Below are 16031 nucleotides of genomic sequence, written 5' to 3' on the forward strand. Positions count from 1 at the left end.
AGTAGAATCACGTGCACAATGTATAAAAAGGCAGTGCATTAGCAGAGCCATCATTTGGAATCACATGACTCATGCAAGAATGTTTCCAATGTGATTATGGCTGCATGACGGGAATTAACATACTTTGAATGTGGAATGGTAGTTGGAGCTAGATGCATGGGACATTCCATTTTGGAAACTGTTAGGGAATTCAATATTTCGTGATCCACAGTGTCAAAAGTGTGTTGAAAATACCACATTCCAGGCAATATCTTTCACCACAGACAATGCAGTGGTCTATAGCATTCATGTAACAACCAAGAGCACCAGAGAGTTGTCAGCTAACAGACAAGAAACAATGTGTGATATAACTGCAGAAATCAAGGTAGGATGTATGATGAATGTGTCTGTTGAGGCAATGCAGTGAAATTTGATGTTGGGCTGTGGCAAAAGACTGCTGGTGCGAGTGCCATTGCTAACAGCTAGACATTGCCTGCAGTGCCTCTCCTGGGCTTATGACCATATCAGTTGGATTCTGGATGACTGGACAACCATGGCCTGGTCAGGTGAGTCATGATTTCAGTTGGTAAGAGATGATGGTATGGTTTGACAGTGATGCAGACTCTGTGAAGCCATAGACCCATGATTTCATTTGGTAAGTGGTGATGGTAGGGTTTGACAGTGATGCAAACTCCATGAAGCCATAGACCAAAGTTGTTAATAAGGCACTGTGCAAGCTTGTGGTGGCACAAAATCCTACATCAGCACTTTCGCAATTATGGATGGCTATAGAAGCAGCAGGGCTCAATATTTCTGCAGGGTACTCCAATGACTTGTTGAGTTTATGCCACATCAAATTGCTACACTATCCTGGGAAGGAGATACAACATGATATTAGGAGGCACATTTATGAGTATTGTCACAAAAATTGTGAATGTAATTTGCTCACAACCACTCTAGAGAAAAAAATTGAGTGTTATTAGAACAACTGGATAGCCAGTATGGAGACCTGTTATTGCACATTGAAGTTTGACGGCTGAATGGAAGTATGATTCTAAACAGATTTAGAGAACTTCTAATACCAGTGATGATATTTACTCACTTTTTGAATGTTTGTTACACTTCACACATTGAATTTTCATGATTAAGCTGTGACATTATTAATATATATTCTTATTTACACTTGTTTGTTGATACACAGAGTTTTGAAAAAAAAATTACATTTTGTGTAACATCAAAACTGTTGTAACATAAATAAAGCTGTGACATTATTAATATATGTTTTTATTTACACTTGTTTTTTGATACATGGGATTTTGAAAAAAAAAATACATTTTGTGTAAGATCAAAATGATAGAATCATAAATAAAAAGGTTCTAAATTAAATCTGGGCAAAATTAATAGAATTACACCATAGTGCAATATGAATAGAATCCTAACAGAGTATTTTAACGTTTTCCTCATGCTATTAATCAATTCATTTTACAGCCTTGTCAATTGCCGAGAACCAAAGCACAAGGTCAGGGGTATTGGACAATTCAGCTGATATCTTTAAGCTATTGTTTGGTGAATAACACATATACTTGGCACAGCAGTTATATATGTGACAGCCATGATATTCTAATATACTCAACAGGATCACAGTTGAATTATTTTCTACTAATTAGCAATGCCAAAATTTCTACCAGGATTGAAAATATGAAATTAAATAATACTAATAAATAGTGAGGCAATTTAAATTACAGTGACTCCCAATCTAGTTTGCTATTGACCACAATTCATAAATAACCTACAAAAATATTATATAATGGAAGCAACACTGAAATTCATGTAACACATAGTTTACTAAATTTTGTGTTGCAAAAAGTAATTATCTTTCAGAGAATTAATGACTTGCTAGAAATCTCAGGTGACAAAACACCCAGAAAACATTCCACATTTTGTCAATCTGTATGGATTGAGGATTTATTGAAACAAGTAACAAATGAACTGCGTTATAATTTCCAACTTCAAAACACAACTGATTTGTATTGATTTTAATACCAAAATTCAGTTTATATTTTTACAGTATTAAATTAATTGATCAGCATTGAAAAAGCCACATCTTTAAGCAATCTAACTTTAACATATAGTTTTGTTAGATAAGTGCTAAATTCACACACTATTCAAATTGCCTACACTGTAAAAGCATATTTCTATTATTAATTGCTGGTATGTCAGTATGTAATTTATTTAAAAGAATTATTAATTTCGGTTCTGTTTTTTACACTACTACTGTTTTCTGCAAACACATGTTGTAAGAAAGTCACATTAAAGTAATGATATATTAATACTGGGAGTTTGTTGAGATGTTAGACCTACCTGATGCTAAAATCACTTGAAATGAGGGTATCTCATTGAAAGGATGTGTTTATAAATTTACTCTATAACTTCAGCTTTTGTCCAACCATGATGAAGATTGTGCAGTGTTCTACACTGGGTGGAAGTTACATTAAAGAAGATATATTAATACTGAGAGTTTGTCTGAGGCCTTAGACCTATCTGATGCTACAATCACTTGAAATGTGTAAAGTAAGTATTTATAAATTTTCTCTATACCTTCAGCTATTGTGTAACAATGATGAAGATTGCGTAGTGCACTACATTGGGTAGATATTAATCTACAAATGAATAATCGGAGATATATAACAAACCAATGGCCTATTTATTTATTTGAAAGACACCAGGGGACATTAAAATATATGCCACATGAAACCTAAGACATGCGAATAATACAAATTCTCAACATGGAGGAGAGTAGCACATTGAAAGATATATAGCAACATTTCATTTGGGCTATTCAGCTGACCTTGCAGATGTAAAGTCTGTAGGACAAATCTCACAAACTGTGAGTGCACCCATGAATTCCAGACAAGGTAAAATCTGGTTTTAAATCTATTTCAGGAATTTAGAGAGGGTGCTAATAAGATTTTGTGGAAGAAATCTGAAAGCCACTGTATGTGGATATTTCAACATTGATTTCATCTTAGGGAGTACTGAATGGGGGTTCGTAGTGTTACTGAGGTCCAGCTTTAGTTAGTTCCCCACAGCAACAAGAATCAAAGGGCATAGTCGAATTATTTATTTCTGTATCAAACTTTCATCAGATAAATGTTAGCTCCACAATAAATGGTTAGTCTATCAATGATAAATGGCGGGGGGGGGGGGGGGGGGGGGGGGGGGGCAAAGCATCCTAATCATTCAGTTTTAGGTTAAAAAATAAAGCAGTATAGTTTCATGGAATCATAAATGAAATCTTCGAGCTGTACTGAAAAAAAACCCCATTGATCCCCACTTTGGAAACTCCACATCACACAGTCACTTTAGCATTGTGCAGTGGTTTATGATGCAATTTTTTCAGGTTGTCTGCTGCTCAGTAGTGACAGTTTTGCTTATCTACAGGGAATCATAAATGATGACTCATTTACATGATTCAGGGACAAATTTACTAGATGAATATAGGGAAGAAATTTACAAAGGGCACATAGTATATGCGAAATATCATCCTTTATTTAAAAATATTACTACAACACTATGCATTTAGTTATCCTTTCAATAAGTCAGGTAAACTCCAATGGAAGGCTAGAGAAAAAGTGGCTAATGTCAGGGGTCAAAGAAGCTTCCACCAGGAAGAGGGATCTTTATTTAATTCATAGCACCAGCTTTAATTAAGGCTTAAAGGATGCAATAGTATTATACAGAGGTCACAAGTCAGTAAATGTTTTGTAATCACTGTTAACTTTTTCATTCATAATTTCTATGTTTTAACATCATGAAAATATAATGTATTTCTACCAAAATTTTGTTTGTGAAAAACAATGCCTACCTATTTAAAAACTAAACTATGTAGTTGTACTTTTGAAGATTCATAACATTTAATTGTATGTTTGATTATGTATGCATTCTAATGATATTATATAATATTGTAATTGTTGAAAACTAATTATAATCTAGTGGCAGTGACCAGTAGGTGGTTAGCTGTAGCTGGAGCTATGTTAAATTTAGTCCTTCTTAAGTTTGTACTCATCAGTGAAGTTGTAATGATTCTAAAAGGAAATAAAAAGTGTCTATGCAGTTTTGTATTTGCTTGGTGCTATTGGATACAATACATGGAGGATCAAGTGTAAGCAGTGTCTAGGTTACTATTTAACAAATTCAAAAACTGGACTTAACCATTAAACATCCATAGTTAAATATTTCAAAATTTATTTTGTAATACATTACCACTTGATGTTTTTGCTTATAGGTGATGTACATCAGCAGTTTGTTCCTATCAAATCACCAGAGAGCTTAAAGGCAGTTTTTTGAATGGTAGCACAAGTTTCACTACAATCAGTAATGCAGCTTTTTTATTTTGTGACCAAAACAGCACTATGCACTATGCACAAAAAAGTAAATTATATTATATTTCCTGATGATAGATCAGCAAAAGAGAGGATGTAAAATTCAAATTATTGGCCACTAAAAAAAAAAAAAAAAAAAAAAAAAAAAAAAAAAAAAAAAAAACTTCCCAAAAGAGGGGTGCAGGTTTTGTGCTAGAGCTGCTCCTACCCTTAACCTATATAAATGATTTTACCAAGACATCAGAAGAGTTTTCGAACATTCTGATGATTGCTGATGACACAAGTATACTGATAAAGAGCTCAATCAAATCCATACCAAACACAGCTAGGAAATAGATTTAGAACTGGTTCATGATGAACAGCTTAATCTTTCATCTTTCACAGATTCAAATCATACAATCCCAAACAAATAAATGGGCTTACAGGTAGGAGACATAGAAAACAATGGACACATACTAGATGAGGATGTACTTTAGTGAAGGTCCTAGGCACATAAATGGATAATAAACTGAGGTGGCAACTGCATATGGATGTCAGTCAAAGAGCTCAGCATTGCCTGGTTTTTCACTTAAAAATTTCTTTTATTGTGCTGACCTGCAGAAAGGATTGCTAGCATAGTTAGCCTGCCCTGTTATATAATAATCTTTGGTAATGCAGCCCAGTAATTATTCTACAGAAGCATACAATAAGTATAATATGTAACACTGGTAACCAAACATCTTTCAGAACCCTCTTAAGATATGTTGGACATTTACTCTTTTGTGGCAATACGTTTATATCATAATGGTATTTGTGGTTTATAACAAGAGTGAATTCAGAATGAACCATACAGTTCACAATGCCAATATTAGTAGTAAATATAATTTTCATGTAAATCATGCATCATTATCTAGGCTTCAGAATAGAATTCCATATTCTGGAGCAAAAGTCTATAATAGGTTGTTAGTAGACATCAGACAGGAAATTGGAAACTGACAGATACTCCAAAATAAAGTAAAACAGTATTTTATCTGTCAATCCTGTAAATTGGCCAATTTAAGAATTGCAATTATTTTTTAAAGATAATATTGGAAAGATGGAGTCCTTTTCACACACACATTAAAAGTTCTGCATAACATTTGGCAAAATATCCTGTGAAACAGCAACAATCTCTTCATGTATTGCAACCTTCAGATCACTGAGTGAATTAGGTTTGTGGCAATAAACTTTGCACTTCAAATGACCCCATAAGAAGAAGTTGCAAACTGACAGATCTAGCAAGTGTGCATGGCAGTGGAGATCAGCAAAACATGAGAACAACTGTCAAGGAAACATTTCTTGAATAATTTTCAAGGATGCATAAGCCATGTGAGCTGTGAATTCAACTTGTTAGAACCACATTTCTGCCATGTTTATCCTGAAATCTTCGAGCTGTGCTGAAAAAAAGCACAATGATCCTCACTTTGGAAACTCCACATCACACAGTCACTTTAGTGCTGTGCAGTGGTTTATGATGCAATTTTTTCAGGTTGTCTGCTGCTCAGTAGTGACAGTTTTGCATATCTACAAAACTGTGTAAGCATAAGTGAGGTTTAGCACTGTAAAGGAACACCCTCCTCAAGCATTACATTTCCTCAACAGAAGTAGGCGATACCAAAAAATATTTACGAATTTTTAAACAGGTTAATATTATCTCAACTGTTTTTTAAAAGAATTGTGTATGATTTTGTACATAATGTTTTATATTTCAGGCTAAAATTTATAAAAAGAAATTACTTCATTTTTGTTGTTACAATCAATATGTACCAACTCTGTAGTATGTTCAGTTAAAATTATTTGTTTCTTTTAGAAGCATTTGAAATTATGAAATATCTGGCACACTTAAAATTCCTATTATTAATTGTGCAATCAGATGATATTTATTATATTTACTTCTGTGTTCATTTATAAAATAATGATATAATGATATACGTTGGTGGAAATTCATTTGTCAAGAAAATTTGTTAATTTTTTGGAATATTGTTAGTACCTCAGAATAGATTAGTAGTGGGCATGCCTCTGATGTGATTGTACATGTTTTTATGTTTGGCAATAACAATGTAATTTTCTATTTTGAAGTGGAAATTGTAAAGACAGTGTGACAAAGAAAAATGTGAAAGAATAAAAATTACGGAAAAAGAAATTACTTCTCAGGAAATTCTTTCAAAATTTGTCACAGCAATTGCAACCATGAGAACCTATAGTATCAGAAAACTTCAGCTTCAAGAATCAGCTCCTAAATGTGAAGAAATGGAGCCAACTACTAGAAAAGAAGATAAGTAAAAAAGTTTATCCTAAATCTTACTCCTCTTAAAGCTTATTAAAAGAGTTAATTATGAAGTGAGTGACACTCAACAAATGACAACAATAAAGTAACCCTTAATGTGAAAAAGACTAATAACATAATTATTATATAAAGAAAAAACCGAATATGACAAAACATAAAGTTCAAAATGAAACCATAGAGTGTGTAGCCACTACAAAATTTTTGGGTATGTATGTTGATCAACAATTAAAATGGGATGAACATATTAGGATGCTTGGGAAAAAAATTAGCACAGCATGCTACGTCTCACGAATATTAGCCACTGTGTGCAATAGTTCAAGCCAGAGAATGACATACTTTGCACACATACATTCTATAATAAGTTACAGCATAACATTCTGGGGTGCAAATGCCCAAAATGTGAAATATGTGTTCAGATTGCAAAAACGAGCTATCAGAATAATGAGCAAGAGTCACAAAAGAGCACACTGCAGTGAGCTATTTAAAAAATGGGGTATTCTGACAATGCCAAGTGAATATATCTTGCAAACTACAGTTTTTATCCACAAAAATATTGAGCAATATTTATCAAACAGCTACATACATTATCACCAAACCAGAAACAGTAATTGCTTGTACCTAGACAGAATGAATAAAACTAAAACCCAAACCACTATGTTTTACCAAGGTGACAAGATATACAATAAATTGCCAAAGAAATCAAAAACATAAAGGTACTCTGTAAATTTAAAGCATTCCTTAAAGAATATTTATTAAAAAATAGTTTTTACTCGATTAGAGAATTCATGCAGCATAAAATTGGCATAAATACATAATCAGGTTAATCTATTATAAAGTGGACATTCTAGATTGTAATTTACCCTTACAGGTATTAGAGGGGTCTTGTGATCTATTTCTTTTGATTGAAGAAGGTTCTTCTGCATTATGTAATTCAATGATAAATTGTGTTCGTAATATACATATATATATATTATGAATTTATTACATATAGCTTGTATTTCATTATCTTATGTAACAAAATAATGTACATATGTGTGTAAAACGACGACATCCATACAAAGAAATTTGTTTACGGATGAATAAATAAATAGATAAATAAATAAATAAACATGAGCGAGGGGTAGATTACAAGTGATGGTGTCATCCAGGATCAATTGCTGATAATGAAGTTTTGTCTGTTGCAAAAGAAGGGAGAGTGGTTTGTACTACACAACTAAAATCTATGCATTCATTTTGCACCACTCTATATTTAATTCTTCCACTATGCAGTCAAATGATAGTGCTGTTTGCAATCAGTCAGATAACATAACCTATAATTAGCAATGAGTGTAGACTAGCACCAAAGAGAATTTGTTGTTAGTATGATTTATAGGAACTGTCTGCACTGATTTGCCTGTAAACCTTGACTTGTTCTACATCCTTGAAGGCTCTCCTTCATGGTCAAATTTATGGAACATGAGGAATAATTTAGAATGCAATGTACCCTGCATATTCCTAGTTTTAATTTGTACGTATTTATAAGAAGTGTGATAAGCAGTGTGGACTGAGTTACCAAGTGATCAACAGTCTTTTAAAAATTACTAAACACTTTAACCTATCAATATGACAGCATGCTGGTAGAATAATTGACTGAAGTAACGTAATAATCTTTATAAATAATCAGTATGCTGTATTATACCATGAATAATCTGTCATAACTCACCCAAGTACAGCTGCCATTCTCTATAAGTGAAAGCATAACAAAAATCAGCAATCAGTCTGCTAATGCTCACTATTAATCCAATCAAGCAGTCATTCAGTTTAACCATTTTGCTTAGCACACTTACTGTGAAAAGTGTTCCTGGAATAGAAAGAAAAAGGAGTATTTTTTTTGTAACTAAATAACTTTTGTTTCAGATGTCAGAGAGTATATAAAAATCAGTCACCTATGAAAGAAATAACTGCACTGTATGTAAAAAAGTAAGTGGCATCTTTTTCATCCCAACCAAACTGCTGTCTCATGAAGAAATATGCAAGTGTTGTCTCCCCTAAAAACAGAGTCTGAGTGTAAGAAGATAAAACAAATGAAGTTACTTCATTCAAAAAAGAGAAAGAATTAATACAGCTAACTTACCGAAGGGAGGACCAGCTGATGATATAAATGCGCACATTAGTAGACACAACACTAGTCTTTGATAGTTTTCTCTTCTTTTGAATAAGATAAAAAATGTTTCTCTCACAAGACCAAAGTCAAAAAAATTGATTTTTTTGTTTCTATCAGTCAAAGAAATTGCATCTTTTTGTATTTCTTTAACATAAAACCAACAATATATAAGGCCACAGGCATACGAGATGGCAGCAATTGAAAACATGCCATAAAATGTAACTTTTTCAAGGAGTATACCACCAATGAATTGTCCAACTAATGAGCACAAGAAAATAACCATGTTTATTATACCAATGCGAAATGTTCTATCTTCTTCTGTTGTAATATCTGACACATAACTATACAGAGCCATGGTGAATACCATATTGCTGCCTGTAATTGCTGGAAATAAGCCCTCAATCACACCTGCAACTTCCACAGGCCACTCCAGGTAATAATAGGTGCATAGCAAAAGTCCAATGCTGGATAAAAGTTCTCCAAATATTGGAAACAATAGCAAAGGCTTCCGCTTACTCGTACGGTCACTCCATGAACCAATAAATATTATGAAAATTGCTGGAACTGAGAAACGTAGGATGTTTCTCCAATTTTGCATATTGGCAACAACAGTTTGTATTTTTGTTTCCTCTTCTTTAAGCTCACTTATATTTCTTGCAGTTATTGCATCACACACTGTGTTGTTGTATTCAAGATTCACACGACAGGCTTTTTCTAAATTTAAATTGCTAGTTGCAAATGATGTGAGTAACAGTGGCATGCAGTATAATATTGCCAGAGGTTCTACTGTGATGTTAGTTACTATATAGTGAATCTTTTCCCCAAGTTTTCTATTCATTTGTGTCTCATTGTCATTGCTTCCACCTGCCTCAGGTCCTGTATCCATTGTGGGATCTACTGAAACACAAATGAAGACCTTATGTAAACAAATGTACAATTCAAAATATTGCATATTATACATTTGCAATTACACGTAAGGAGAAAATATGAGATTTGCTAAATTATAGGTCTTCTTCATAAAAAATCAGTTCAAAGACACATTTCTTCAAATACAGACTTATGAAGTATAAACATATGTTTAGAAAAGATGAACTGGAAGATTGATGAACATATCATGTCAACAGGATGTAAGGACTTACTGCTGCTATTTCAACTCTGTTTCAGATGATTTCACAATCTGAAACATCTGGTGGAATGAGAAATATGTTTACTCATCATCAGATAGATAGACATAGAGAGACAGAGAGAGAAGGAGAAGAAGGGACAAAGAAAGAAGGGGGTGGAAGAAAAAAAGAGCCTCCAATCAGAGACTTACATCCTGTTTACAAAGTTCATGGACATCAAGTACAGCTTGTGGTGACCTTGTATTTCCCAGTGTAGGCAGTAATTTTCTGGCTCTGGGTGTAAAACACTTAAAAATATTAACACATATTTGTTATTACCCAATCTTAATTTCATATTTTCCATACCACTCGTTACACATGTAAAGATACAGTGAAAGTGTTAGTGCAGCTTCTATAATAACTGCTACTAATGCTAAAATGTCAAACAGCCAAGTCATACCCAACATTATCTTTTGTATGAGTTATCAGCTGGTAGCAGATGTTCTTTGATGATGCATTACGTGAAATGCTTAAGATATTGTTTATAATGCCCAATGCAGAAGTGTGAACATTTAATAAAACACAAGAGTCTTTTATAAAATGGAATTATCTGGACAGATATGGTGCTAAAGTTGTTCATGTTCTAAAAATCTTTTAAACTACGCTTGCTTCCTAGGTAGAGCTAAGAAACAACAGTAATACAATGGCACATCAGCCAAATAGCAGAAACAGCTCTTCTCAGAGCTTATTAATGAGAAACATTGGACCAAGAATCTGACTACTCCAACTGAACATCAAAAGCATTATCAAGCCAAAGTGGGAGTACTTGTCAAAATTCTTGCTGGACAATGACACTGATGTTGTCATTGTAAGGAAATTCATGCTTCTGATGAAGAACAATTCCAAAACAGAGGTCAAATTCTTGGTTCACTGCATTTGGAATAATGTACCATGAAGTGTATGAGTTTCTATATACACCTGGAGCAACATAAATGAGGTTTTGTTGATTTCTGAAAATATGGAGTCTGACGTACATACTGTTGTCATAAAATTGCATGGCAACACTTAGAAATATCTGCAAGCCACCTGAGACACTATGGCTGTGACTTTTCGTTCAGACTATAGAATGTCATGCAATATATGTAGGTGCCTTCAGAGTCACCACGAATTTCTGAAGTATTCCGTCAGAGACAGAAATGGATATGTGATTACAGAATGGGCTGAAGAGAAGAAATTCATCTAGTTTTTGATACAAAGATGAAGGTATTTTCAGGCCAGCTGGTTGGAGCATTGATACAAACTCCGACTTACATTTTGTCAGCTGCAATGAAAGTGGCTTTCCCATAAATGCCACAAGAGAAGTGATAGATGCCTTTCCTCACAGCCAGCACTGAACAGAAATAATACAATTGGAATCATAGTGTCTGTCATCTCAACAACTCCACACACTCAATAGAACTTTCAGAAATCTGATTGAGTGAAGTTATTTGTGGAACTTGACAAGTGTATCTGTTGGGTCCTTCCATCACATAACAACTACTATTGCTTCATTGGTGCATTAACAGCAACAACTAAAAAGCATAAGCCAAGAGGATATAAAAAAATTCCAGGATGGAATGATGAAAATGAATCTGTATTGAAAAGAATGCAAATCATTGCACGAAAGGAGTATAGCTGTAGGTATCTTTTGTGATTTTACAAAAACATTTGACTCCTTGAACCATGCCTTGCTTATCTACAAATTAGACAAATATGTGGTTAAGGGCAATACTCTGAATATTGGCTTGCATCAGACTTTCAGAACAGAAAATAAAGGGTAACTACTATTTCAAATGCAGTGAATTATTATTCTAAATGGAGTATAATAAGGTTGCCTCAAGGTTCCATTTTGTGGACAACCCTGTTTCTATCCCATGAAAATGACTTACACACAAACACAAATTCCCCATCAGTTCTGTTTGCAGATGATACTTCTATTTTAATTGAAAATGATGCTGAGAAAAAATTCTGAGCTCCATTGTAAGCACAGTGGTTACCTTAGAAAACTGGTTCCAGTTAAATGGGTTCCAATTGAACATTATGAAGATCCATATGATATTAGAGAAGGAAAGTTGCTACTCACCATATAGCGGAGATGCTGAGTCACGATAGGCACAACATAAAGATAATTTTCGGCCATTAAGGCCTTTGTCAGCAATAGACACACACACACACACACACACACACACACACACACACACACACACACACACACATGCAAACGCAACTTGAACACGTGTCTGCAGTCTCAGATAACTGAAACCACACTGTGGTTACAGTTATCTGAGACTGCAGACGTGTGTGTGTGTGTGTGTGTGTGTGTGTGTGTGTGTGTGTGTGTGTGTCTGTGTGTCTGTGTGCATGTGTGTTTGTGTGACTATTGCTGACAAAGGCCTTAATGGCTGAAAGCTATAATTGTGTGAATCTTTTTGTTGTGCCTATCCCAACTCAGCATCTCCGCTATATGGTGAGTAGCAACTTTCCTTCTCTAATATTGTTACATTCCATCCTGGATTTTCCATTGTTTGAAGATCCAAATGATATATTTCAAAAACCAAACACTGAAGTGTGTGGAACTTAAACTACAATGTAACAATCAGCTTATGGAGGAAGTTGAATGATCTAATTCCTAGGACTAAATGTGGACAAGAACTTAAGCCGGAATACGCGTATTGACTTTCCATCAAATAAGCTAAGCATTTTTGTATTTGCAATACAAATACTAGAAAATTCCATCTGATAAGTATACAAAAGATAGCATACCACAGTTATTTTGAATCTGTCATTATACACTCCTGGAAATGGAAAAAAGAACACATTGACACCGGTGTGTCAGACCCACCATACTTGCTCCGGACACTGCGAGAGGGCTGTACAAGCAATGATCACACGCACGGCACAGCGGACACACCAGGAACCGCGGTGTTGGCCGTCGAATGGCGCTAGCTGCGCAGCATTTGTGCACCGCCGCCGTCAGTGTCAGCCAGTTTGCCGTGGCATACGGAGCTCCATCGCAGTCTTTAACACTGGTAGCATGCCGCGACAGCGTGGACGTGAACCGTATGTGCAGTTGACGGACTTTGAGTGAGGGCGTATAGTGGGCATGCGGGAGGCCGGGTGGACGTACCGCCAAATTGCTCAACACGTGGGGCGTGAGGTCTCCACAGTACATCGATGTTATTGCCAGTGGTCAGCGGAAGGTGCACGTGCCCGTCGACCTGGGACCGGACCGCAGCGACGCACGGATGCACGCCAAGACCGTAGGATCCTACGCAGTGCCGTAGGGGACCGCACCGCCACTTCCCAGCAAATTAGGGACACTGTTGCTCCTGGGGTATCGGCGAGGACCATTCGCAACCGTCTCCATGAAGCTGGGCTACGGTCCCGCACACCGTTAGGCCGTCTTCCGCTCACGCCCCAACATCGTGCAGCCCGCCTCCAGTGGTGTCGCGACAGGCGTGAATGGAGGGACGAATGGAGACGTGTCGTCTTCAGCGATGAGAGTCGCTTCTGCCTTGGTGCCAATGATGGTCGTATGCGTGTTTGGCGCCGTGCAGGTGAGCGCCACAATCAGGACTGCATACGACCGAGGCACACAGGGCCAACACCCGGCATCATGGTGTGGGGAGCGATCTCCTACACTGGCCGTACACCACTGGTGATCGTCGAGGGGACACTGAATAGTGCACGGTACATCCAAACTGTCATTGAACCCATCGTTCTACCATTCCTAGACCGGCAAGGGAACTTGCTGTTCCAACAGGACAATGCACATCCGCATGTATCCCGTGCCACCCAACGTGCTCTAGAAGGTGTAAGTCAACTACCCTGGCCAGCAAGATCTCCGGATCTGTCCCCCATTGAGCATGTTTGGGACTGGATGAAGCGTCGTCTCACGCGGTCTGCACATCCAACACGAACGCTGGTCCAACTGAGGCGCCAGGTGGAAATGGCATGGCAAGCCGTTCCACAGGACTACATCCAGCATCTCTACAATCGTCTCCATGGGAGAATAGCAGCCTGCATTGCTGCGAAAGGTGGATATACACTGTACTAGTGCCGACATTGTGCATGCTCTGTTGCCTGTGTCTATGTGCCTGTGGTTCTGTCAGTGTGATCATGTGATGTATCTGACCCCAGGAATGTGTCAATAAAGTTTCCCCTTCCTGGGACAATGAATTCACGGTGTTCTTATTTCAATTTCCAGGAGTGTATATGGTATGGTTTTCTGGGGAAGTCACATAGTGTATCTCAAATACTGAAACTGCAGAAGAAAATTGTCAGATACATGTGTACTGCACAGCAAACAGAGTCTTATGGCTCATTGTTTCAGAAACTGTGAATCCTAATTGTGCCCCCATACAGATTTACAAAATTAGAATCTTCTTTCACAGCAGACAAAAATTACAGGGCGGCGCACGAAATGTGTTACCAATTGTTTCTTTCACAATTTACAACGCACATTAGATATCCCGTTGGGATCACTACAGCAGAGCTTGGAAAAAAAAATGAGTTACGAAATGACATGTAATTCATGATACTGCCGCTAGGAGACTAGTAAGCAGCAATGGCTGACAATGGAAGACTGATGACACAGCAACGATCGGCAATTGTGTTACTTTTTCATGAAACGAAAAGCGTTGTTGTGACTCAGAGGCATTTTTGACAACAGTTTAACACACAATGGGTCCCTTGCAAGAAGACCATCCACAGGTTGTACGATAAATTTGTACAGGAAGGAACAGTATTGGAAGTGAAGCGACCTCGGCCTAAGCCTGTTTGTTCGCTGGAGAATATTCAAGTGGTACAAGTTGGTGTACAGAGAAGTCCCGGGAAATCATGTAGAAAGGCAGCAGTGCAACTGGGAACATCCAGATGCTCCGTTCAACGCATTCTTAAAAGTGACCTCCATATATACCCATACAAGATGACCTGTGCACAGAAGCTCACTGAAGAACACAAGCAGCAGAGACTACTGTTTGCTCAGTGGGCAGAGGATAGGGAAGAAACTCTCAACAATGTTTGGTTTTCAGACGAGGCACATTTTCATTTAGACGGTGTGGTTAACAAACAAAATGTATGCTTTTGGGCCACTGAAAACCCACAAGTGCATCATGAACGACAACATTATGCTCTGAGGATTACAGTGCAGGTAGCAATTTCCAGTCACGGACTTACTGGACATTTTTTCTTCAACGAAACTGTGAACAGTGAGCTTTATTTGAGCATGCTTCACAATAGCTTCATTCCACAGCTTTTTGCTACTGCCTTGCCCTTCAACACGCAGTGGTTCATGCACAATGGAGCAAGGCCACATACTGCAAACACTGTGTTGGAGTTTTTACACGAGCATTTCGACATGTGGATCATTTCACTCAGGTTTCCAGGTCGCTTCAATGATGGACAAAATTGGCCCCCCAATAGTCCAGACCTCAATCCATGTGACTTTTTTCTTTGGTGTACCTAAAGGAAAAAATTTTCCTGAAACATCCACGTGATTTAATGGAGCTCCGAAGACTTATTCTTCAAGCTTGCAGTTAAATTACGGAAGACATGTGCCGTAGGGTAATCACTAACCTCAGCATTCGTTTGAAGGAAGTTAGGAAACGAAATGGTGGACATATTGAGCACGTGCTGCGTTAGAACAAATCTCCATGGACAGCTCTTCATTGTAGTATATGTTCCTTTCAGATTGTATTGACAATAAAGTTTATATTCAAAAACAAAATGGTAACACATTTCGTGCCCCACCCTGTACTTGAGGAGAATCATTTTCACCACACATATATCGTGGGAAATGAAAATAATTTTAGGCTACCCATGCATCAATTGAAATTATGTGCATGGACTCTACAGTATATGGGGATGACAATATATAACAAGTTCATGTGCAAAAACATATTTAATATGAAGCCAGAGATCCTAAAAACATGGCTACAGCAGATTCTGTGGGAAAAATGCTACTATTCAGTAGAAGAATTCATAGAGGATGAAATGATAATTTGAATGAGGGGTAATGAAGTGTTAGACTTTACTGTATGTATACATAACAAAACTGTATTATTATAATAATTATCAAT

At 36.7% G+C, this 16031-nt stretch overlaps 1 protein-coding gene across 7 annotated transcripts in view; it reads right to left on the bottom strand.

Moving 5' to 3' along the window:
- LOC126263063 (proton-coupled folate transporter-like) overlaps positions 1-16031 on the bottom strand; it is a 266917-nt gene that overhangs the window by 65954 nt on the left and 184932 nt on the right. For 2 of the 7 annotated variants that reach the window (XM_049960038.1, XM_049960042.1), the window contains exons 2-4: positions 8780-9706; positions 8592-8693; positions 8369-8506 (exon numbers count right to left, since the gene is read on the bottom strand). In XM_049960038.1, the coding sequence (XP_049815995.1) occupies positions 8369-8506; positions 8592-8693; positions 8780-9706 (1167 nt within the window). Of the gene's footprint in view, positions 1-8368; positions 8507-8591; positions 8694-8779; positions 9707-9948; positions 10411-11840; positions 11871-12034; positions 12148-16031 lie in introns of those variants that run through there. The other 5 variants (XM_049960044.1, XM_049960043.1, XM_049960040.1 and 2 more) reach the window with 5 other exon arrangements.

Source organism: Schistocerca nitens, chromosome 6, assembly GCF_023898315.1.
Source record: "Schistocerca nitens isolate TAMUIC-IGC-003100 chromosome 6, iqSchNite1.1, whole genome shotgun sequence".
NCBI classification, from domain to species: Eukaryota; Metazoa; Arthropoda; class Insecta; order Orthoptera; family Acrididae; genus Schistocerca; species Schistocerca nitens.